We start from the raw sequence: 25829 nt of genomic DNA, 5'->3' as shown, positions 1-25829 counted from the left end.
TAAGTTCTAGAGAGACCACCTATTTATTCTTAGGCAAATTCTCAGTTATGTGCATCTGTGATATACTCTATTTGAGATACTCAACTTCTAGAAATGAGCCCCAGAGATGAAATTCACACAAACTCTTCTATAGATAAGGGGTGATTCTTGTTTTTAAATGTGGATGACCTGTATTTAGATAGTGAAATCACCTATAGTTAGAAATTCTTGTTAAAATGATACTGTCCTTCTTGTTCCACTGTCAGATTATTTTTCTTCACAAGCATCACTGCATGATCATGTCCACCCTTTCTCTAACCTCCAGTATGTAAACCTCATCACATCTCATGTCCTCTGGTTTCCTGCACTGTGAAAGTAGCTATCTGGTGGTCCCAGATTTATCTCAGCTCTCTCTCTCTCTCGCTGTCTCATTTTTTTTTTTTTTTTGCAGCTGGCTGGTACAGGGATTCAAACCCTTGACCTTGGTGTTACTATAACATTGTGCTGTAACCAACTGAGCTCACAGGCCAGATTCACTTACTTTTAATAACTATACAAATACCATGTTATGACCATGGAATATAAATTCAGGTTAGATAAGAGGAATTCACAAGTGTAATACAGCATTCTGTAGTATATCAAAGTTGGTGTATAAATGTCTGACCAAACAAACCAGCTTGCTCATAAACCATAGGTGAATTGTTTAGCTTAACATTTACGGTTCTTACAGAGAAAATAAACATACTGCACACATTTAAAAATTGTTCTTCATTTACCTTTGCATTAACATTTACAATACATATTTTTATTTCAACATAACATTTAAAAATTATTCTAATTTAACATTAACAGCAAAAATATAATTCTGCAATTACAAAAGAGCTAAACTGGAATTCATAATTAAGTTATTCTCATATTTAAAAGTGTGATTCTGAAATAAATACTACTTCTATGCAGCTCTGTTGTAAGCTTTCTAGGTTTGGCTTAAACATACACACACACACACAAAGACACAATTTCAGTTGTGGGAGGCTTTACATGTTATATTATATGCACTTTTTTGAATGAGTTACTCAAGAGCCAACCGGTGCTAAAAACTAAAGTACTCAACCAGTTCACAAGGCATCAGAAAAAAATCAAATTAACTGTGGTAAACAGGATCCCTATATAACATCTAAAGCATGTGATATTCTGCAGAAAACTGGGAGTACTTCAGGGTTGGCCTGCTGTCTTCTTTAGAACTACTGTAATTTCATCGTAAAGATTTAAGAAAGTAGACATTTTAATAAAGTCAGGTGCATTTAAATGATATGTTTCTTTTGTGTTTAAAGCATGTGATATTCTGCAGAAAACTGGGAGTACTTCAGGGTTGGCCTGCTGTCTTCTTTAGAACTACTGTAATTTCATCGTAAAGGTTTAAGAAAGTAGACATTTTAATAAAGTCAGGTGCATTTAAATGATATGTTTCTTTTGTGTTAACTTGACTTCCCTTAATGACCTAATTAGTGAACTAGTCACTAGTGATTTGGTTGCTAGGCAAATCAAGCCTGCAAGAAAGAAAGCCAATATTCAAAATATTATGTTATCATCTGTACCCACTCAAATGATCCAAACCCTTGATCTTAGTGTTATAATACCACGCTCTAACAATCTGAGCTAAATGGTCAGCCCTCAGCCCTCTTTTTAATACTATACGTAGAGTTGCTTTTTAGACCAGTTTAAAAAAACCCAAAAAACAAAAAGCCATCAAACCACGTAATTATTGCTTCCTGTTTTCAGAATTATTTAGGCTAGAGAAAGAAATCTATTATTAGTTCTACAAACCATATTTTCCATGTTAATTAAAATTCTTCTTTCTTTTAGAATTGGCCTAATTTTTCCAAACCAGGAAGCACATGGTCATTTGTATGACTGTTGTTAAGAATGCATCTTATTTTGATGGTTGGACTCCTGATTGGGACCATGATAGAGCTGCTCACTAGTTTGTGCCTCTTCTTGACCCTAGGTACACTGTGAACTTCAAGCTGTATCCCCAATAAAGTGTTCAGAAATCTATTAATTGCAAGCCAATATTAGGTCCCTTCTTTGCTTTCCCAGGATTTCTCTTTTCATTCTGGGCCTCAGAGCCACGCTACTTAGTTGACTATTCGTGTTTAACTCTGATGGCAAGAGCTGTCTCATGTTTGTCACAGTCACTCAAGTTTCTGTTACGTGCCCAGATTTTGTAGGATGTCCTATTTGGTTTCCATGAATGTCTGCATTACATTTTCAATTATAGTACAACTTTCTTTTTTTATACATGTTTTTGGCCTTTACAAAAGTCTTTACAGTCTTGTTTAATGCATAATTCTTTATGTGCTTACTCAGATACTTTGTATTCAGGACATGTTATAAATCAGACAGTAAGCATATGTTTGTTATAAGCATAACAAATAAGCATAATACGTTTCAACTACAAAAGAAATATTAGGAATAGTATAAAAGGAAATAAGAGCATAATTTCTTTAATTGGTATCTTGGGATAATGAGCACGTTTTTCTTATGAAACTTTCTATAGATGTGAGAGATATTTTATTAGTTTTAGGATTTTATTTTCTGTTGTTTATAGCTATGATCATAAATGTAAGTATAAATAAAGATGTTTAAAATCTTTTTTCTTGCCCCTGTTTTATAACTTTTAGTTGGCAATAGCAAAGAATAATATCATTAAACTCCAAGAAGAAAATCATCAATTACGAAGTGAAAATAAATTGATTTTAATGAAAACACAGCAGCACCTAGAGGTAAGTATAGACTGCTTTCAAACAGACTGTCTTGTGTCTGAAATTACCACTTTTAGGGACTTTTGCATAGATTAGGTATTTCTGTGTTGTATTAATATTAATAGTAGTAATTCTAGAATAAAAAGTTTTATGTTTTTTTCCTAGGTTACCAAAGTGGATGTGGAAACTGAACTTCAAACATATAAGCATTCTCGGCAGGGGCTAGATGAAATGTATAATGAAGCCAGAAGACAGCTCCGAGATGAATCTCAGTTACGACAGGTAGGTTATGTTGAAGTTACATTGGCAAAATCCTGGGAATAATTTACCTTCAAGCAAAAATGTAATACCAACAGAAAAATACCAATGTGTTGCTAAAAGAATTATAATGCGAGTATCTGTGTAACTACCACCCAGATCTAGAAGACAATGTTGCCAGCCTTTCTATCCCCTTTGCTGTTTGTCTTTAATGTTTAAGAAACTTCTTAATCCTTCTGATAAAAATTCTTTAAGAAAAGAAATAAAAACTTTGTTTTGAGTTATCTTTGGCCTTTATTTATACAGACTGCTTTATTTCCTTTTATTTAGGGGAAATTAATACTGAATATATGAGGCAAAAAATATTTAATTCTTGAACCAGTATAATAGTGATGGTTAACAGAATGTAGAAAATGCTTTCATTTTAGCAAAAAATGCATTTGAAAATATTTAAAATATGTCAAATAGGGCCTGGTTGTTTCTATTTAATGGATATAAAAGGAGTAGTCTACATATTGAGTGAAAAATCTTTCTCGACCTCATTAATTGTTGTGTATTTGATTTTGACATCTCAAAGTAACATATGAATTGAGGATATGTTGGAATTGCAGGATGTGGAGAATGAACTAGCGGTACAAGTTAGTATGAAACATGAGATTGAACTTGCCATGAAGTTGTTGGAGAAAGATATTCATGAGAAACAAGATACTCTGATAGGTCTTCGACAACAACTAGAGGAAGTTAAAGCAATTAACATAGAGATGTATCAAAAGTTACAGGTAAGGAATGTTCTTAAATTCTTGCAGTTTCTTTTTGTATAAATTGAAAATGAGTATTTGTAGGAAGGGTTTGGTTTTTAAGAGATAAGCCCATTTTAACTGTGCCATATTGGTTATAAAAGCCAGTGTCTTTTTTTCTATACGGAAGCTTAAGAAATATAATGAAAAAAGGTTCAAAGAACAAACAAACAAAAAAATCACGTGTCTGAATTTATTTTTTAACGCTGACAGGTTAATAGTATGAAGATTAAATCTTTTGGGAAAACTCTCAATCTAAACATGCAAGAAGGGCTGGCCAGTTAGCTCATTTGGTTACAGCGCAGTGTTACAACACCAAAGTCAAGTGTTCATATCCTTATACCAGTCAGCCAACAACAACAAAAAGATAACATGCAAGACATTTTTGTGAACTTCTTTATATAGTATAGTCCTGAGAAAGATTAAATTTTGATTGAAATGCTTTAATACCGTAATTGTTGTGAATTTTTTAATTAAGTGACATTGCTATTTAATAGACTTGTTGCAAAAAGTCCTTTACAATTTAATTAATTTGAAAAATGGCATAATTTACAAGAATTTATTATGTCCTCTTCCAAAAACATTGGAGGCTGAGGTTTTTTTAATAGCACTGTTTTATGTCATAGAATTATTTTAGTGTACAAATTCACTCTGCTCATTTCAAAGTAACAATCCCATAGCAAAATGGTATAAGAAACTTACAAATATTCAGGTTTAAAAATCAAAACCATTATAGCTTTTATGTTTTTATAAATAGGGTTCTGAAGATGGCTTGAAAGAAAAAAATGAAATAATTGCCCGACTAGAAGAAAAAACCCATAAAATTACTGCAGCCATGAGGCAGCTGGAACAAAGGTATAATTTTCAGTCTCAGTTTCTTTTTTCCCTTCTTCCCCCTCTTTTCTTTATTGAACTTTGATAACTGTCACGAAAACCATTAGGAAGATTTAGGTTAGAACTTTTTTGTTTAAGCCCAACAGGATTTTGCCTTTTTGTTTTGGTTGTTGCATGGAATCAAGTTGCTTTATATTAGGCTGGTTCATTTGAAATTGCCATTTTGAAGACTTTTTTTTTTTAAAGGCCTAATATCAGCAATTTTATGTGGTTCAATTTATTACATAAAACAAATACACAAACAAAAATCTCAAGAAAATTAAAAACAAAAAAAATCCACAATGGGATTATCCCTGATTGATTTCCATGCACATTTAAGTGTCATATTCTTTGCCATTCACCATCTCTTTATCTGAAATCAAGCATTCCGAAGTATCAGTTTAGTTTTGTTTCTTTGACCTAGGATCCTCAACCCAATTGAAGATATAATTTTGTTTAAATTGGATTGTTTTATACTGGCATTTTTCACTTTTATTGTTGGAAAGTGTAATGTATTTTCATTGCCCTGTCATGTTGGTGTCAACATATGTCTTATCATTGCTTTCTTTGAATCTATTTATGAAAAACATAACTATTAATGCTTTATTGACATGAATATTCTTTTATTGACATCCTCTTTCTTCTTTTTTCTTTTTTGTTTTCTTTATCCCCATTTTTACATTTTGGACATCTTTATCACTTTTCTCTGTCTTTGATTTCTGTCCATTCCATTATGAAGTGACAATGATTTATTAACTCAAACTAGGACAATTGCAATGTCATTGGTGAAATGTGCCAGCAGTGACACTCAGGACCAGTACAAGCTGGTCAAAGATATATCTTTCTGAAAACCACTTGTATTTAAACAGACTAAAAGAGAATCAACAATTTTGTAATCTATTAAATAGAAAATAATTTGTGCTGTTAAGTATTCTGAAAGGGTATTAGGAACCCTGTACATTACTTGGTCAGCTGCTGTGGTAATCCACTGCCGTAAAGCAGAGTGGGTGCACTTGGATTTCTAAAAGTACTTGTACATTCCTCAGACTTCATGCACAAGGGCTGATTTGAGTACTGACCCTTTGGAGGTCAGGATTTTTAAATGTGATTTTATCTTTTTAGCTACTTTTTGATGGAAAGTATAAAAATTGTTTAAAAATAAGTTTACCTTCGCTTTCAGAATGTGTTGGCACAGATATTTTTTCCCCGTTGGCCCACTTTTTGCCTAATGGCTCTCTTACTGATTTTTTAATGTGTTTTAAAATAGTTTATAACCCAGATTGGCTGTCATTCTGTGCTTAAGCATCTCAATTTTCCAGTTCCCTCTAGCCCTCTTCTGATAGCACAACTTCAAGGCCTACCTCACTCTGACTTTTATTTTACTTTCTGTAACCTTGGAGAAAATCTTGGATCCAGCCTCACCACCTTAATATTTTAATTTAAGTTTAGATTTAGAGATAACTTAAATGTTACTCTCCTTTCCTTGGAAACAGCATATATACTCCTGAAATGTGTGAGGGTTGCCCCATTGGTATGATTTTAAGGAAGAAAGGAAGAGACAGGTTTTTTTTGTTAGTTGAACAGAAGATTCTCTTGTGATTCTCTATAAGGAGTTAATGTCCCTTGGTTTTTAGGAGATATTTTCTTATAAAAATATTGATATTAAATCTAAGAAATCCTAGATGGCCAAAGAAGGTAGGGAGTGGAGTTAAACATAGGGAAAAGCAATGATTTGCAAATAAAAACAGGAAAAGTTAGAATTACAATATTTTTAGCTAATTTTTAATATCCAATGGTGAGGAACAAAAATGATCTTTAGAGAATGATGCCTAAATTCTTTTTGAATCTTAAAAAATAAATTTACACATGCATACACACACACATATACACACATACAGCTTTGGCATAATTTAGTAGATGTATAAAGATCCTATAGGAAGGACTCAGCTATCATTTGGAATAATTGCAGATCTTTGCTCTTGGCCTTGTAGCACACTTGATTCCTGGCATACATATCCTAACATAACATATAACAGCGTGGCCTCGTCACCTAGTATAGACATAAGTACTATGCTGTTTATGGTTTTGTAAATAGGCAGTAATATACCTATTATACTTTGAAATTTGATTCATTATGCTCTACATAAGTGGTAAAGGCTGTATTGCTTTGCATTGATAATTATGAACAGAAATAAAATAAATTTGAAGATAGTATTCTGGGCATATTATATGTTATATTGAAAGAAGAATCACAAAACAAATTTCTAGACATTGTGTGGCTCTTTCACGTTTGAGTTTGTGAGTTTTCCCCCAAACTTTGTTTTCATTTAGAAATGTTTCTATTTCCCCATTTTTCTTTTATTTGTCTTCTTCACCCTTTTACACCCTAGTTCTAGCCTCAGTTTTACCCAAAGTTGATTTGAATTACACCAGATTGCAGCAAGCAGAGAAGGCGCAAATGGAAGCTGAAGATGAGGATGAGAAATACTTACAAGAATGTCTGAGTAAATCCGACAGTCTGCAGAAACAAATCTCCCAAAAGGAGAAACAGCTGTGAGTATTTCACTCTTGGAAACAAATACATATCTAAACATAATCTGTACCCCTCCCCCCCTTTTTTGCACACAATGGTAGAATACAGTATTTTTATTTATCTAACGATGTCAGCTAGATTGTAATGTTCACTTTAAAAAAACAAAAAAAGTTAGAAAATAATTGTGATAATACTTACGTTTTTATTCCTTTTATTGTGTACAGATAGGTCTTTCAACTCTATCTTCTTGCTCTGAGAGAGTTTTATTTTTTCTGCTGTTGTTTAATGTTAATATGATCACCATTATATTTCTAGGTACTGAGTATAGTAGGCTTTTGTAACTCCAAAGAACATGTATTATTAAAGAACATGCTGTTTTCTGAGAACGTTTTTATTAGTATTTCATATGATAGATCTATATATCACCAACTAGGAAGGATGTCCATATGTCATTGAGTTGAAAAAAAGTAAGTTGCAGATAGTAAGCCAAATATCCCATTTTTTAGTAAAATTAAAACCATGAATGTATTTATATTTATATATACATAGAAAAAAGTTTAAAGAGTACAGATTCTAGGGAGTGGTTATCTTAAGCGAGTGATGGCAGGCTGACAGGGGCATTTTAATTTTTACTTTATAAGCATCAGTATTTTTTCCCCAGTAAATATGTACCACTTTTGTTATTAAAAGAAAACAACCATGGTAAATAGTTATGTATTATGTTAACAGATCATTAAATAAGACCACATGCCTTGTGTGATGGGTAAGTTGCTGTCTTTAGATCTGTTGGTTGAAGTGTTAAGTTCTCTATCCTTGCTGATTTTCTGTCTAGTAATTCTATCAATTACTAAGGAAGGATTTGTTGAAATATACAACTGTAATTGTGGATTTGTGTATATTTCCTTTCAGTTTTATCAGTTTTTGCTTCTTGTAGTCTGAAACTTTTGTTGTTTGGTGCCTACACATTTCAGATTGCTAATATGACTTCTTGGTGGATTGACCCTTTTGTCATTATATAATACACTTCTTTGTCTCTGGTAATTTTTTAGCTCTGAAGTCTACTTTTTCTGATATTGATATAGCCACTCCTGCTTTCTGTCGATTAAACATTTTTCCATCTTTTACTTTCAGCCTACCTTTATCATTATATTTGAAGTGAGTTTCTTATAAACAGCATATAGTTTGTTTTTTTTTAAATCAATTGTGCCAATTCTGTCTTTTTGTGGTACATTTAGTCCATTTACGTTTAGTGGAATTATTGATATATTAGAACTTAAGTCTGCCATGTTATTGTTTGCTTTGTTTTTCCTCTTTTTTCTTGTTCCTCTATTTGATTTTTGGTGATTTCCTGTAGATTACATGAACATTATTTACAATTCTAGTTTGATTTATGTATTATTATTATTTTTTTAAAGATGACTGGTAATGGGCCGAACCCGTGGCGCATTTGGGAGAGTGCGGCGCTAGGAGCGCTCCCGCCGTGGGTTCAGATCCTATATAGGGATGACCGGTGCGCTTACAGCGCTCACAGCGCTCACTGGCTGAGCGCGGTGCGGCCGGTCTCAAAAAGGACAGAAAAAAAAAAAAAAAGATGACTGGTAAGGGGATCTTAACCCTTGACTTGGTGTTATCAGCACCACACTCTCCCATGTGAGCTAACTGGCCATCCCTATATAGGGATCTGAACCTGTGGCCTTGGTGTTGTCAGCACCACACTCTCCCAAGTGAGCCATGGGCTGACCCTTATGTATGGTATTTTTGAGTGTATGTCTTTGTATAGATTATTTAGTGGTTGCTCTAGGCATTATATTACACTTATGCATCTTTTCACAGTCTCCTGGTATCAACATTTGCCAGGGTAAATTGTGGAAATCCTCCATTTTTGTCTTTTTACCCTCTCTCCTTTATAATATAATTTGCTTAAGTATTTCTTCTAGATATATTTAGAATCATGTCAGACAATGTTATTATATGTGATTCAACCGTTAAACATAATTTAATGTTTAAATTAGAAAATTCTTTCCATTATTCTTTCTTCGTTCCTGAAGTTACAAGTTTCCTTCTTTGTGTCTGAACTTTCTGTAGCCATTCTTTTAGGGTAAGTCTCTTGGTAGCAAATTCTGTTTCACTTTCATTTTTGAAGGATATTTTCACAGGGTATTGAATTTTGGGTTGACAGTTTTTTTCTTTTAGCTTTTGAGAAATGTTCTGCCACTTTCTTTTGGCCTTCATGATTTCTTTTTTTTTTTTTTTTTTTTTTGAAAAATACACTGTCTTTTCAATTATTCTTCCTTTATAGGTATTATGTCATTTTTTTCGAACTGCTTTCAAAATTCTTTCTTTGGATTTATTTTACAGTCTTCCCTCAGTATCTTCGGAACATTGTTTCCAGGATGCCCCAGGATACCAAAATCTGTGGATGTCAAGTCCCTTATATAAAATGACATAGTATTTGCATATAACCTATGCACATCCTTTTTATTTATATTAATTAATTAATTTATTTATTTATTGGCTGGCCACAGAGATTGAACCCTGGACCTTGGTTTTATCAGCACCACTCTGTAACCAATAGAGTTAACCAGCTGGCTGGGTTATTATTTTTTATTTTTTATCCTGAATATTTTTGATCCACAGTTGGTTGGATCTGTGGATGTGAAACCCATGGTAGGTTGACTGTATTTGAGGTTTGGTCAGCTTCTTGAATCTGTAGGTTCATGTCTTTGCCAAATTTGGGAAAGTTTCAGCCGTTATTTCTTCAGATATTTTTTCAGCTTCACTTGCTTTCTCTTCTCTTTCAATGACTCTGATACCATGAATGTTAGATCTTTTTTTTAGTCCCACAGGACCCTGAGACTGTCCTTTTTTTTTTTTTTTTTTAAGCTGGCTCAGGTTTTACCATTGATCGTTTTTTAATTCCTCCAATCTATTTTTTCTCTGTTCAGATTGGGTAATTTTTGTTGTTTTGTTTTTAAGTTCATTCATTCTTTCCTTATCTTCATTCTTTTATTGAACCCATCCAATGAGATTATTGTATTTTTTAGTTCTAAGATTTACATTTGACTCTTCTTTACTTTCGTCCTTACTTTCTTTCTTCCTCTTTCTCTCCCTCCTTCCCTTCCTCAGTAAGACTTCCTATTCTTTCAGATGTGCTCTTAATTGGTCATTGGAGCATTTTTATGATGGCTGTTTTAAAATTCTTGTCAGAAAATTCCACTATCTGTAATTTTTTGACATGTTGGAATCTGTTGATTGATTTTCTCATACAAGTTGAGATTTTCTTGGGTTTTGGTATGACAAATGTTTTTCAATTGATCTTGGACACTTTGGGTATTGTGGAACTCTGGATCTTATTTAAATTTTCTGTTTTAGCAATCCTCCACTGAAACCACACTGGTAGTAGGAGACTGTGGACAGTGGCCCTTTATACCAAGTAGGGGCAGAAGCCTAGGACCATCCCAGAAGGGACGGAGAAGAGTGCCTAATAACTGCTGGGCAGGGATTGAAATTGAGGCATTCTACTCATGCTCCACTGACAATGTGGAGAAGGGGGTGGTGTCTTGTTACCATCAGGCAGAAGTGGAAGTCCAGGCTTTCCCCTTGGTTTCTGCTGACACCATCCTGGAGGAGAGAGGGAGAAATGCTTCATTACCACTGGGCAGGAGTAGAAATCTAGGCTCCTTACTTGCCTGGCTTTCACTGACACTGTGGAGAGGGTAAGAAATGCCTTATTATTGCTACATGGGGATAAAAGTCCCAGGCTTTCCAGGTGGCCTCCACTGATACCAGTGGGGTGGGTGGGGAGAGACACCTTATTACTGCTGGGTGGTGGTGAAAGTCCAGGCTTCCCACTTGGCATTCTCTGACACCACAATAGTGAGGTGCAGGAGGGATACCTCATTATTCCCAGGCTAGGGGAGAAATCTAAACTTCCCATTCAACCTTTACTCCCCGCTTTGTTTGGGGGGCCATGGGATTTTTTCTCTGGTGTTTTGCTGGATTAAGGCACTTATTGTCAAAAAAGGTTTCTATCTTGTTAGGCTGTCTCTTTCTCAGACCTTTGGCAAGATAGCAGACTTTTCTTTAAGCTTTTTATCTGTGTCCATTGGTGTTTATGGGTTGAGGGCTTCCTTAACACCCAATCTGAACTATATAAGAGATAAGAAAACACTTCAGGGAACTCACCACCATATTGTTCCTTGAGTCCTGGGTTTCCTAGCTGATCCGCCTGCCCTCTTCTCTCTACCTTTCAGAGTTGTCTTGTGTTTATTTTATCAAGGGTTTTTTTTTTTTTTGGAGGCTGGCCAGTACAGGGAACCAAAACCTTGACCTTGGTGTTACAAGGCTGTACTCTAGCTAACTGGCCAGCCCATTGTCAAGAGTTTTTAACTGTACTTAGTCGGAGGGATAGGTAGGAATGTGTTAACCCCATCAAGTCTATAACAAAAATAATATTTTGAGGAATTAGTATATAGAATGAGCCTTTATGCAATGGAATATTACCTTGGTTGAAAACTTGCATCATTTGTACATTGTGAAAACTGTGAAACTAAAACCTTACCCGCCCCTCCTGCCCTCACTCAAAAAAAGCACTCAGCAAACAAAAATTTTCTCTTAAAGGCAGCCAGCACTTTCGGAGCTTCCTTTGGCAACAGAAAATTATAAGGAGCATTTAAATCATCAGGTTTATTAATCGTGTCATGGGCTTTGTTGTGTAAGTCCCTGTGCCCTGCCAAATGAAACACACGAAAAGTAAGACTGGGACACTTTGCCAATCAGTAGAATACAATCTTAAAACCCTGGTACTCTGTTACTGAATCTCCTTTCTAGTGTTTGACAAAAGTGTAGGTAAGGCAAATCTGATATTCTGCAATGGTGTAACTTATTCTGCAGTGATGCTGCTATTTGATCCCTGCCCAGAGGACGACCCAAACAATGCTACAGGGACCTGCCCCTTCTGCATAGGGCTAGACTACTTAATAGGACTTGGGTGCAGCTGCTGAGAGAAGACGTTTGTCCCTGATGAAACTATGAAATTAATTTTGTCATTCAGTTTGTACCATTTTGGTAAAGCCTGAACATGTTAATTTAGAGACCAGGAGAATCCCTAATGGTCAGAAAAATTAGAGCCATGTGTATGGAAATGGGCAGTAGTTGGGACTTTGTCAGAGGAAAACAGATTCTATTTTTTCCCCTAAAATGGAAATAACTTTATTGGTTCTTGATTATGAAAAGATTACATGCTCTAGGCCAAAACCTAAGAAAATATTAAAAAATTTCCATTTTGATAACCATTTTGAAGCACTGTGATGAATATCCTTATAGTTTTTTTGAAATGCATAAATATTTTTTGTGTTTTTTAGAAATAGGATCATGCTGCATATTCTTTAGTATCTTGTTTACTTTATTTACTACATCATGGACATTGGATCCTATCCATTAATACAGGGTTTATACCATCATATCACAGTTAACCTAAAGGAATCCTTTAGGCCCCCAAATTGTGCCTTGTTGTTTGAGTTTGCATATCTTTGATTACTAGCAATAGTCTTTTGTATTTCTTTTGTGTGTGTGTGTGTGAATTGCCTGTTGATGTCAGCTATTTGTTTCTTTTGGGGTGATCAGCTTTTAAATATTTATTTGTAAGAGCTCTTTATGTGTTTAGCCTGGGTCTTTCACATATAGTGAAAATGTTTTCTAAGTTTATCGTTTTTTTTAAGTTTGTTGATAGTGTTTTTTAAAATTTAGACTTAAAAATTTTTTATCTAGTTATGGCCTTCCTTTTTTTTCTTTATGGTTTCTGCCTTTGATATTCAACATGTCTTTTGACAATATATTTATATAACTTAAAAACAAAATTTTTCCTTTTCATTTTCACTCAGTTATTTCTGATTATGGATGATGAGGCCACTCAACAGGGTACTTTGGTATATCAGTGTTAGTAACATATATCTTTTTCTCTGCATTCCTTTTAGATTTGTAGTGAAATAGTATTTACCAACAATTTGTAAATTCCATTTTCAGGTATCTCTTCTCTTCAAACCTGAATTATAAAATCTAAAATTTATTCCATTGGAAAATATGTGACTGTAGGTAGAAATGCTTACTGAATGGCACAGAAATGTAAATAATTAAAACCCCATATTTCTCCCCTTAGTTTCATTCCCCAAATGTAAACAGTTTTAATAGTATGGTATGTGCTCTTCCAAGTCATTTTCTGTGTCTACACAGCATTTATGTATGTAAAATTAATAAATGACATAATTATTGTTTAATAAGGATTTTTTTGTGGTTGGCAGATGAATTGATACTTTGTGATTAAAAAACTCTGTGCTAGGGCCGGCCCGTGGCTCACTCGATAGAGTGCGGTGCTGATAACACCAAGGCCGCGGGTTCGGATCCTATATACGAAGTTGTTTTTTTTTTTTCGGATCCTATATACGGATGGCCGGTTTGCTCACTGGCTGAGCGTGGTGCTGACAACACCAAGCCAAGGGTTGAGATCCCCTTACCGGTCATCTTTTAAAAAAAACAAACAAACAAAAAAAAAAACTCTGTGCTGCTGAACTTGTTTACCAAAAAATATTTATGAAAGAATATGTCTGAAGAAATGTGTTACAATGGCAAAAACAGTCAATCAAAAAGATGCTCTCATTAAAGAATACATGCATCTGTCATGTGAGAAATAGCACTGAGCTTCTGTGTATTGTTTGTCATTCAAGGGTGCAACTGGAAACTGATTTGAAGATTGAGAAGGAATGGAGGCAGACTTTGCAGGAAGATCTTCAAAAGGAGAAAGACGCCTTATATCATCTTAGAAACGAGACGCAACAAATCATTAGTCTTAAAAAAGTAAATAGTGGTAAACTTTAAAAATTATATCTTGATGAATGTTAACTTATTTAGAAAGATAAATCATAATTTACATTTATGCCCAGGAAACAGGATATATTAGTCATCTTAAAAAAATTTCAGTAAGGGGATTAAGTGAATGGAAAATAGTTAATACATAGAGCAGCTAGGAAAGGGCTTTGGACACATAGTTCTGTTTCTTATAAAAAGCTTCAGGATATTTGTTCCTAATTAATGGTATATATATACAGTATGGAGTTTCTTGTTTCTTTCTTTTAAATTGCATTTTCTGTCTTTTATTGTCTTGAAGGAATTCCTCAACCTCCAGGAGGAAAATCAGCAGTTGAAAAAAATATATCATGAACAAGAGCAAGCTCTTCAAGAACTTGGCAACAAACTTAGCGAGTAATTTCTCTTTTTTCCTTCAACAAAGTAGTCATTGACTTTTATAAAAGGTATGAGACTGGCTGATTAGCTCAGTTGGTTAGAGCACGGTGTTAAAACACCAAGGTCAAGGGTTCAGATCTCCTTACCAGCCAGCCACCAAAAAAAGAAGAGATATGAGTGTACCAAACCAAATAGGCAGAAAAGTCTAAAAATGGGAAAGAAAGATATGAATTATTAAGGAAAAACAAACCAAAACTTTAAAGATTAAAAAATAAAACTAGCTGCTTGGGAAGCGCGGCGGCGCTCCCGCCGAGGGTTCGGATCCCACATACAGACCGGCTGCTCACTGGCTGAGCGAGGTGCGGGAGCAACACCGAGGGTTGCGATCCCGTAGCCGGTCCCGGTCCGGTACGGGCGCGACACTGAGGGTTGCGATCCGTTGCCGGTCACGAAAAAAGACAAAAAGGAAAAAAAAATAAATAAAAATAAAAAAATAAAACTAAATTGGAGAAATTTTATTGAACGTTATCTTCATTTTAGTAGATCTTAGCTAGGAATGTTTCCCAGTAGGTAAAAGTTATGGTTCTTGTTTAATTTCTTCAATGTGAGAGAATACAGAAGTTCATTTAATACATTTTCCTCAGAACAACAGAAGCTGAAATTTTCAAAACATCCAGAGAGCTCTCTTTCAGACTATTTTTAGAAGGAGCCAGCATTGTAGGAAATAGAGGTTTTATGCTTTCTGAAGGAGGGCTTTCCTTCATACAATGTGGTCTTATTGCAATAAAATGTCATGGGGATCCTATAAAGGAATGAAGGAGGAATGGTGTTTTACCTTCTCCTATTTTCCTCCCTGCTCCCTGTGGTCTGTGTTTTGGCTCAGCAGTTCCATCTTTGTGCCTTGATTGAACATATATTGCCACGTGTAAGCTCAGGAAGATTTAATTTAGTATTGAATGTACCATTGCCATGTTAAAAAAATAACATCACTTTTTTTCATACAGAAAAGTAAAAATAAGAAAGCTACAAAGGCCCGTAATCAATCACCTATATAAATCTCTTCGATGTTTTATATGATTCAGAGAATTCAAATAGTACAAAAAGGTATAAAACAAGAAAGTGCCTACCTCCTCCCAAGTATCAATTCCCAGAGTTAGCTAAGCCTCACAACAACAAATGTATATGTAAGCATCTTGTCATATGTATAGATATGATTAGTTATATACATATATGTGTATATGACATTTGTAAAAATTCAACTCAGTAGGAACCATACTAGAATAGAGATTTAATTACTAAAAGTGGGATTCCATCAAGAAGTAATGAGACCGATTTCCAAGGGCATAAGAAAGAGTAATTCACTAGAACCACAAAAGGAAATATCGGTTCTCAAAAAGATAAAACTGTTTTTGTCTCTACAGCTTTTCAAAGAACAATTTTCATGGTGGTTCTGATAAGCAAGATTTCAATTCTAATCTTCCATCCATTTATTGAGCACTTTGAACCAAACCCTGTGCTGAGTGTTTGTTACCTTATTTCCCATTTATTCATTTGTCAGATACTTACTGAGCTTCTACGATGTGCCAGGCACTATGCTAAGTGCTAGAGACTCAACAATGAATAGTTCCCACAACAACAAAAAAACATTTTTATATTTATTGAGATCATAAACATTTAATATTAAAATATAATGGAATAGTAAAACAAGGAATGTATATTACTTTCATCCATCCCCAACAATACTAGAGACTTTATAGTTGTATTAAAGGCATAATCATTTGATTGGCTAGAGGCTACCTTCAGACTCTTGTTATTTGTTTTAGTCTGGCTCATTGATCTCAAATTTTACCTTGCAGGAAAATTACTGCTCAGGGTTGGATATGCTGCACATTCTATACTGAACTATATGGGTTATTTGAGGAATTTTCAAGGGTTATTTTGACTATTAAATTTTTCTGTTGTATGCTGATTTGTTTAGCTAACTCCTGTGTAATTCCACTGTATGCATGTTCTTTCCTTGGTTTTTTTTTTTTTTTTTTGTCTTTTGTCTTTTTCCGTGTCCGGCAACGGATCGCAACCCTCAGTGTTGCCCCCGTACCGGACCGGGGACCGGCAACGGGATCGCAACCCTCGGCATTGCTCCCGCGCCTTGCTCAACCAGTGAGCGGGAACCGGTCCGCATGTGGGATCCGAACCCTCGGGTGGGAGCGCCGCCGCGCTTCCCAAGCAGCGCACTATCCAGTGCGCCACTGGGCCGGCCCCTTTCCTTGGTTTTTTACTTGAGAATATAAGTTAGAGATTTTTCTGTATCAGTGCATACCAGTATTCCATTGGATGGATGTGCTGTAAGTTTTTAAAAAAATTTTTATTGAATCATAATGATTATACATATTTTGGGGATTCAATGTTGACATATGTTGATCTAATTAATATTACTAGCATATATATTGTTACAAATCATACTTATTCTTTATGCCCCTTGTCCATTCTCTCCCTATCACTACTCCCTCCCCGCTCCCTCCTCCCTCCCTCCAAATGCTGAGAGGTGTGTTCAGGTCCCTCAATATTATCATAGAGCAGATGCTTCTTCTGTTACTCTGGAATGGGCTTTGTGGAGAGAGACATCCTCTTCTGTTCTTTGGTCTCTGCTGGTGACTCTCTTTATATCAATGCACTCCAGTGGCTGGCAGACCATCTGTGTGGTGGTTGTGGTGTCTAGCTGCTTTCGTGGCAGCTGTGGTCATTGTGGCTGTGGTGGGCCACCCACATGGAGATGATGTTTTTGGCATGCTCTTTGGTGCTGGCGGGGTGCCTGGTTGTGGGAGGGGGGGTCTGGTCCTCAGATCCATGCCTCAGGACCTGGCATGCTCTTTGGTGCTGGTGGGGTGCCCAGTTGTGGGAGGGGGTCCAGTCTCTAGCTTCATAACTTGGGTCTCCGGGTGGGCCCTGAGACACTGATGGTGTGCCTGGTTGTGGGAGGGGAGGTCCGGTCCCCAGCTCCAAGTATTGCTGTGACCACCTTGTATGTATATTTTGATATATCTTGATATTCTTGATGAATTTATCTGAATAGCAAGGTCCTAGGAACTTACTGGGCTAAAAAGAATGTGCTTTAAAATTTTTAATAGTGGGCCGGCCTGTGGCTCACTTGGGAGAGTGTGGTGCTGATAACACCAAGGCCACGGGTTCGAATCCCTATATAGGGATGGCCAGTTAGCTCACTTGGGAGAGCGTTGTGCTGACAACACCAAGTCAAGGGTTAAGATCCCCTTACCAGTCATCTTTAAAAAAATAAAATAAAATAAAATGAAATAAAAATAAAAACTATAAACAATATATAAAGAAAATGTGCTTCTTACAGAGAGAGCTGCATCTGATGGAAATCAGTTGAAGTATTCCTATGCATGAAATCTCCAGCCCATTTAGAAAATGAAGGAAGATACTCCTCTACTTCGTATTTTATTTTGTCTTGATTCAGATTTACGTGGTACCTGCCAAAATAAGAGATATTAGATATGAAAGCATAAGTAAGAGAAAAGTAAATAAGGACAAAAACATCCAAATAAGCAACCCAAGTGTTCATCAGCTAATGAACAGATAATCAAAATGTGATATATACATACAATGAAATACTATTCAGCCTTTAAAAAGAGGGAAATTCAGGGCCGGCCCGTGGCTCACTTGGTAGAGTGCGGTGCTGATAACACCAAGGCCACGGGTTCGAATCCCTATATAGGGATGGCCGGTTGGCTCACTGGCTGAGCGTGGTGCTGACAACACCAAGCCAAGGGTTGAGATCCCCTTCCCGGTCATTTTTTAAAAAAAAAAAAAAAGGGAAATTCTAGGGGCCGGACCCTAGCTCACTTGGGAGAGCGCTGTGCTGACAACACCAAGCCAAGGGTTGAGATCCCCTTCCCGGTCATTTTTTAAAAAAAAAAAAAAAGGGAAATTCTAGGGGCCGGACCCTAGCTCACTTGGGAGAGCGCTGTGCTGACAACACCAAGCCAAGGGTTGAGATCCCCTTCCCGGTCATTTTTTAAAAAAAAAAAAAAAGGGAAATTCTAGGGGCCGGACCCTAGCTCACTTGGGAGAGCGCTGTGCTGACAACACCAAGCCAAGGGTTGAGATCCCCTTCCCGGTCATTTTTTAAAAAAAAAAAAAAAGGGAAATTCTAGGGGCCGGACCCTAGCTCACTTGGGAGAGCGCTGTGCTGACAACACCAAGCCAAGGGTTGAGATCCCCTTCCCGGTCATTTTTTAAAAAAAAAAAAAAAGGGAAATTCTAGGGGCCGGACCCTAGCTCACTTGGGAGAGCGCTGTGCTGACAACACCAAGCCAAGGGTTGAGATCCCCTTCCCGGTCATTTTTTAAAAAAAAAAAAAAAGGGAAATTCTAGGGGCCGGACCCTAGCTCACTTGGGAGAGCGCTGTGCTGACAACACCAAGCCAAGGGTTGAGATCCCCTTACCGGTCATCTTTTAAAAAAAAAAAAAAAAAAGGGAAATTCTAGGGGCCGGACCCTAGCTCACTTGGGAGAGTGCGGTGCTGATAACTCAAAGGTCACAGGTTTGGATCCCTATATAGGGATGGCTGGTTGGCTCATTTGGGAGAGCGTGGTGCTGACAGCACCAAATTAAGGGTTAAGATCCCCTTACCGGTCATCTTTTAAAAAAAAATTTTTTTTTAATAGTGTCAAATTGTCTTCCACCTCTAATCTATATCTTCTCCAGTACTGGGAGAGAGTGTGCCTGTTTTTGCCAGTGTGATAGTTAAAAATCTTATTATGGGCCGGCCCGGTGGCGCACTGGATAAGTGCGCCGCTTGGGAAGTGCGGCGGCGCTCCCGCCCGAGGGTTCGGATCCCACATACAGACCGGTTCCCGCTCACTGGCTGAGCGAGGCGCGGGAGCAACACCGAGGGTTGCAATCCCGTTGCCGGTCCCCGGTCCGGTACGGGGGCAACACTGAGGGTTGCGATCCGTTGCCGGACATGGAAAAAGACAAAAAGGAAGCTCTGTAGATTTACACAATTCCCGATCTTCCAAAATCTCTCATAACTGAGCAATAATAATAAAGACAAACACCTATATATCACGCGGACTCTGCTGAGCGCTCTCCCAAGCCCTTTGCACGCATTAATTCATGGATCCTAGAACCACCCTTAGGAGTTGGGGTCTCTTGTTTTTCTACCTGCTCAGGGTCACAGGGCAAAGACTAGCAGAGCTGCGGATCTAACTGGGGCAATCTTTTGCCACAGCCCATGTTTTTAACTACCTTGCAGTATTTCAGATGTGAGAACTTGTAATTATTTTTTCCCAAAGCTCAGTGGAGACTCAATCCAGTTTGAGTGGTTTGAGACTGGGGAGGAGGGGAGGTGAAACCCTTGGTGCCAAAAGATTAAAAACAAAACAGAGCCACGAACACCAGAAGGCACACTTATGACGCACTTTGACAACTGCTTAGTGGTCAGTTGAAGGACAATTATTATACAAAAAAAAAAAAAAAATCTTATTATTTTGGTTTGTATTTTTTAACCATGAGGCAGGTTGAGAATCTGTATTTTTTTGTGTTCCATTTGTATTGTAGTTTATTTTCTGTAAACTGTCTGTTCATATCCTTTGCACATTCTTTTGGTTGAATTGTTCATCTTTTTCTTATGGGATCTTTGTAAATTAATTTGTACACAGTGCACATCTTTTTGTCCCAGTTTGTCATTTGTCTTTTTACTTTGTAGTGTATATTTTTTTACTTGCTAATGTTTGAATTTTTATAGTGCAGATTTATCAGAGTTTTCCTTTATTGCTTCTGAGACCGTAGTCCCTAAAACATGGGTAGCACCTTTTATCCTCTTAACTCTAATTCTTCTCTACAATGACAGGAATTTAATCAGGGCTGGAAAAGGGGTCAGTGGCCTTCTAACCAAGTTTTCCCAGACCTTAGCAATTTATCTATCAAAATACTTTTACTTTTCCTCTTCCTCTGCCTATTCCTATACATTATTAGATTGAAATAAGTAAAAACAATAAATTCCCCTCTACTACACAGGATGATGACTATTTCTTTAAAAACTTATTGATGGTGAGGAACTGAGGTTGGCTCAATGCTTTTTAACCTTTGCTCCTAATTTACCAGAATTGGCTTTAAGTTTTATAGACTACTTAGGTGTTATTTAAAACAGGGTGGGTGCATCATGTAGAATAATAGTGAAACATATGGAATGGTTTCTTTGAATTTTGTAATTCTGCTAAAAGTGAAAATTAAAGTTTCAGAAAGAGTTGTTAAACTTGCCACTTGAGCTCTTTTCAGGTTAATACTGGATATAAAAATTAGTCTTCATTAATATCATTCACAAGATAAGCATCTCTGCCAGCTGTGTGACCTAGGATCAATCATGTTACCTCTTTAAGCCATTTCCCCATTTGGAGAAATGGAGAATTATAAAATTCCCAAAATGGAGAGTTATAAAATCTCCAAAGTGTTTTTCCTAATTAACTGAGAATAATTATGTGAAAGCACCTAAAACAGTGCCTTTCCTCATCACAAGCACACTATCAGTTTCTTGTCTGTAAAATGAACAGATTGGATCTGAAAATTATTTTCTAGTCCTTACATTCTGATCCTGCAATTTTAAATGTAAATGGTTAATTTTAATTAGAAAAATACTTTTTATAATGAAATATATACTCATTGGTTTATTATTGAAGGATTCTTTATAAAGAATTTCTGATAGATTTTGGAAGGCTTTAAACATCGACTATTCTTCCTAATAAATTATTATTGTAGTAGGTATACTATCTAATTTGAGAATTAAAGAAGTGAAAGTAGGCCTGAAGGGAACTATTATTTGAAGAAAACATGGAATAGAGCACAGCCTTATAACACCAAGGTTACGAGTTCGGATCTCCATACCGGCCAGCTGCCAAAACACAGAAAGGAAAACGTGGAACATATGAAATAGTAGGATGGAATATTCAAGGAAGAGCATCTAGACAATTAATATATCTGTGTTATAATGACTGATAGTTTAAAATGCGTGGAGTGTTCTGTGAAGGATGATACCTTTTCTTCATCAATCAGCCTTTTTTTCATCAAGGCTTAAATTCTAGCAAGAAGAATTTTTAGTTTAGAAGAAGAAATTACCAGGACTCTTCCAAATCTAGTATTCTGTAGATGCTATTCTTTCCACACAAAGAAATTTATAAAGTTTTCCTCCTTGAAAGCAAGGGTTTCAGAATTATAAGAGGTTTGTGTAATTGATGGGTATTTTCCTACGGTGTCATAATTGATTGTATCACATTCATCATATTCTAATGTTTTATTTTGACCCTTCTCTATGCTCTTTTTATACTAAGGTCAGAATATTTTCACACACTTAAGATACAGGTTCCTAAATAAAAGCTAATTAAAATGAATAATATAGACATCTGTTTCCTCCCTGTCTAGGACAAGTAGAAGATCTTCTTCCACATTATATTTATGGGAACTGTAACGGATGCCCCCTTTTTTAAGGCCACTTTGGCAATATGTATGATAGAGGGTCAATTTTTTAGCCCATGTTTATGAATAAAAGCATTTTAATTAGAAATAATATCAGTAAATTCTCATACAGAAAGTATTTTCTGTGGTGAATACTATTAAGCTATTTTCATTCTGTGTTCAGTTTTTCTATACATAGTGCAGTTATACCTTTACTATTGTGGCCATTATCCTATTAGGGTCAGTTTTTCTTTTCCTTTTTTTTGGGTGCTGGCTGGTACAGGGAACTGAACCATTGACCTTGGTGTTACAGGGCCATGCTATAACCAGTTGAGCTAACTGGCCAGCCCAACGGTGAGTTTTTCTGAGGTATATTTTGTAGATGTGAATTCGAACAGGAAAATTTGATTATTCTGTCAATAATATTTTTAGTGTGTAGTTTTACATTATTTCCACTGTAAGAGTCAATATGAGCCAGAAAAAAGACTGGCACTTTGTTCTTATGTTTTGGAACAAAGCATCTATAGGGCAAAGCAGGTTTCCAATGTTCTGCTTTAGTAGCAGAGACTAGTATTTGGTATACCTTTGATCCAGTAATTTCCTTTCTGAGAAAAATAATACAGTTGTTTTTATTCATTCTGGTTTTAATGAACAACTTTTGTGGTGAAAAACTTGAAACAAATTGAAAGTTCAACAGTTGATGATAATTGTATAAACTATTTTATATTCCATGTAACCATTTAATATAATGATTTGGCAAATACTTAGTAACAAGTCAGTAGCTATGAGCTGTTCAGGATATATTTTTAAGTGAAAAGAGCTGGTTATGGAAAACTCTGTAGATAATGATTCCATTTAATTAAAAAAATTTTTTTTATTTGTTTATTTATTTTTTGGTGGCTAGCCAGTACAGGGATCAAACCCTGGACCTTGATGTTATTAGTACCATGCTGTAACCAGCTGAACTAACCAGCCAGCCCAATGATTCCATTTAAAGTACTTAGATACACATACAGTCATAGACATGTAAAGAGGATTGTCTCTAGGTAGTGGGATCACGGGTAGGTAATTAAATACGGCTTTTTATAATCTGCATGTTCACTAACATATGTATTTTTAAAAGGTAGAAAAATATCACAACCATGTCTTTTACAGTATTTTTTCCATTAGCACTTCTGAATCCACTAGAGGAGAAATACTTTGCATAATGATTAGGATGTGGGTTTTGGGGTCACACATACCAGGGTTTGAATCCTGACTCCCCCAGTTACCACCTTTGTGACCTCTTACAATTGACTAAGCCTCGTCAGGCGTTTCTTTCTTCATCTTTAAAATAGGGTTTTATGAAGATTAAATGAGATTATGCATGCAAAGGGTATAGCATAGCTTCTGATACACAGTAAACCTGTTATAAGTGGTAGCTGTTAATTTTGTCATTATCACATGAAAATGCCAGTATTTCTTTCCTTAGAAAATTAAGTTTTTAATCTGAAAGATATATTTTTGCTTTAGGACATTTAGAAAATATAGGGAAATATGAAATATCCTAGCCAGAGATCATTAGGATCATATACTATATACAATTTTATATCCCATGAAAAACTAATACCTTTCTAATGAATTACTAGGTGTATGATATGTGTACTGAAATTTGGACCGATTTGTAATTTTTTTAGATCGAAACTTAAAATAGAAGATATAAAAGAAGCCAACAAAGCATTGCAGGTGAGTAGAAGATGTTTTCCTCAAATAGGAAGGTATGTGATATATGTGAAAGTCAATAGAAGGGAAAGCCCTTGTATAAATCTAAGGTTTTATTAATGAATCCCAGGATATATGGGGCAGAAGCACTGAAAGGGGAGCTTGGATAATGGGGGTCCAGCTATTCCCTGTACTTCTAGGATTACATTATTAATAATTCTCCTGTTGGAAATTGACCTTAGAAATAATTTTGTTCACTTCCCTGTGTGGCATGATAGAGTGAAATTGCTTCTGAACTTGAGAGTACTTGAGTTCCTATGCCAGTTTATTACTTATTAGGTTTTGATTTTTAGCAACTCCCATATCCTCTTTGAGCCTCAGTTTCCTTTTCTGAAATGGCTTTATGATTCTGCATAGGGTTGGTTTGAATATCGAGTAGGCTGATATGTGTGAAAATGGTTGGTACAATTTATCAGTAAAGCATTATAAATGTGTCTGAACACAAGAACCCCTTCTATAACTATGGGAAAATAGTGTCTCTGTGAGCACTTCATTGACAAGTGGCTTCCTACCCAACAACTTATTCCATTTTTTTATCAAAGTGTTACATGAACATAGTTTTTAAAAAAATCATGCTAAAAAGACTTAAAACCAAAAAAATATATAACAGTAGCAGTCTCTTATTCTTCACTTCCTTGTCCCTTATCTGTCTCAGCTCCTGCCTCCCCGAAGGGAGCTACTTTAGTTCTGTAAGCTGTTTCTTCTGCCATTTATCCCTGTATTTGTAAGTAATATTCAGTGTATACTGTTTGCTCTTGATTCATCAATTTGAGACCTATCTATTGACTTCCTAACATGGTAGATGAGGATTTTTCTCACTCTTACTCTAGTCTTTCTCTTTATTGTCCTCCCAGTATGAATAAAGTTTTTTGTGGAATTCATTTACTGTGTATTCTTCTTTCAGTTTGTTTGTTTTGGTGGCTGGTTGGTAGGGAATCTGAATCCTTGGTGTTATCAGCATCATGCTCTAACCAAGTGAGCGAACTGGCCAGCCCTCATTTACTATATATTCTTTATTATGACTTTTTAAATGTTGTTCATTGCTGGGTCAGGTACTGTGATTGTATTCTCTTACCTGAACTACTTTTTATTTCCTGTGAATTTATAATTGCACCCCTCTCTATTTCTCTCTCTCTTATAAATTAGTTTAGTTGTATTTGAACTCGTAAGTTTTCTGATACCTTCAGACACCACCGTAAAATGCTTCTTTTTTTTTTTTGTCTTTTTCTGTGTCCGGCAACGGATCGCAACCCTCAGTGTTGCCCCCGTACCGGACCGGGGACCGGCAATGGGATTGCAACCCTCGGTGTTGCTCCCGCTCCTCGCTCAGCCAGTGAGCGGGAACCGGTCTGTATGTGGGATCTGAACCCTCGGGCGGGAGCGCCGCCGCGCTTCCCAAGCGGCGCACTTATCCAGTGCGCCACCGGGCCGGCCCAGTAAAATGCTTCTTGATAAAGTTTTTCACATGGTAAATTGTGTCAGGTAATTGGTTAGTTCACTGGTTTTTCCTTGGAGGAATTCTTCCTGGAGTTCTCTGCTCTCCTGCTCATGTCTATTCTGGCCTGGTCCCTCTTGTCCTGACATTTCCCTTTGCTGCTCTTCTTGGAATTCTTTTTACCCTTCTGTGTGGGAGCTCTTGTTGCCTGAACTTCATAACTTATTTCTTGGTTTACTCCCTTGTTTTTGGCAAAACATCCTTCAGTAGCCTCCTGAAAGATGGTAAACAAAGATAAAGATTGTACGAAGTTACACATCTGAATATGCCTTTATTCTGTTCTCATACTTTATGTATGTATTTATTGGTGGCTGGCCAGTACAGGGATCTGAACCCTTGACCTTGGTGTTACTGCACTTTTTTAGCAGATGGGTGGATACATGGATGTTTGCCCAAACCATCATTATTTAAATTGTGAAAAAAATTTTTCATTGTTAAATATATCATGTAAACAAAATAATGCACATAAAGTACAACTTAAAAACATCTGTATACCCTCTGCTTACCTTCTGATAGTAGAAAATGATCAATACCTTAGAGCCCCATTGGTGCTTCCTGATTGCATTCTTCTCCCTGTAGTAACTGTCCTCTACTTTGTGTTAATCAGTATGTTGCTTTCTTTTTTTTTTTTTTTTTTTTTTTTTTTTTTTTTTCCTTTC

The 25829-nt window shown here is 36.2% G+C and overlaps 1 protein-coding gene across 6 annotated transcripts in view; it reads left to right on the top strand.

Moving 5' to 3' along the window:
- RUFY2 (RUN and FYVE domain containing 2) overlaps positions 1–25829 on the top strand; it is a 54047-nt gene that overhangs the window by 14698 nt on the left and 13520 nt on the right. For 2 of the 6 annotated variants that reach the window (XM_008567097.1, XM_008567098.1), the window contains 8 exons: positions 2661–2762; positions 2907–3023; positions 3611–3778; positions 4554–4651; positions 7103–7222; positions 13925–14054; positions 14365–14459; positions 23591–23639. In XM_008567097.1, coding sequence (XP_008565319.1) covers positions 2661–2762; positions 2907–3023; positions 3611–3778; positions 4554–4651; positions 7103–7222; positions 13925–14054; positions 14365–14459; positions 23591–23639 — 879 coding nt within the window. Of the gene's footprint in view, positions 1–2660; positions 2763–2906; positions 3024–3610; positions 3779–4553; positions 4652–5408; positions 6884–7102; positions 7223–13924; positions 14055–14364; positions 14510–23590; positions 23640–25829 lie in introns of those variants that run through there. The other 4 variants (XM_008567102.1, XM_008567101.1, XR_550112.1 and 1 more) reach the window with 3 other exon arrangements.

Source organism: Galeopterus variegatus, unplaced genomic scaffold (assembly GCF_000696425.1).
Source record: "Galeopterus variegatus unplaced genomic scaffold, G_variegatus-3.0.2 Scaffold293, whole genome shotgun sequence".
NCBI classification, from domain to species: domain Eukaryota; kingdom Metazoa; phylum Chordata; class Mammalia; order Dermoptera; family Cynocephalidae; genus Galeopterus; species Galeopterus variegatus.
The sequence above is the reverse complement of the archived record's forward strand: the minus strand, read 5'-3'. Positions and strand labels throughout refer to the sequence as shown.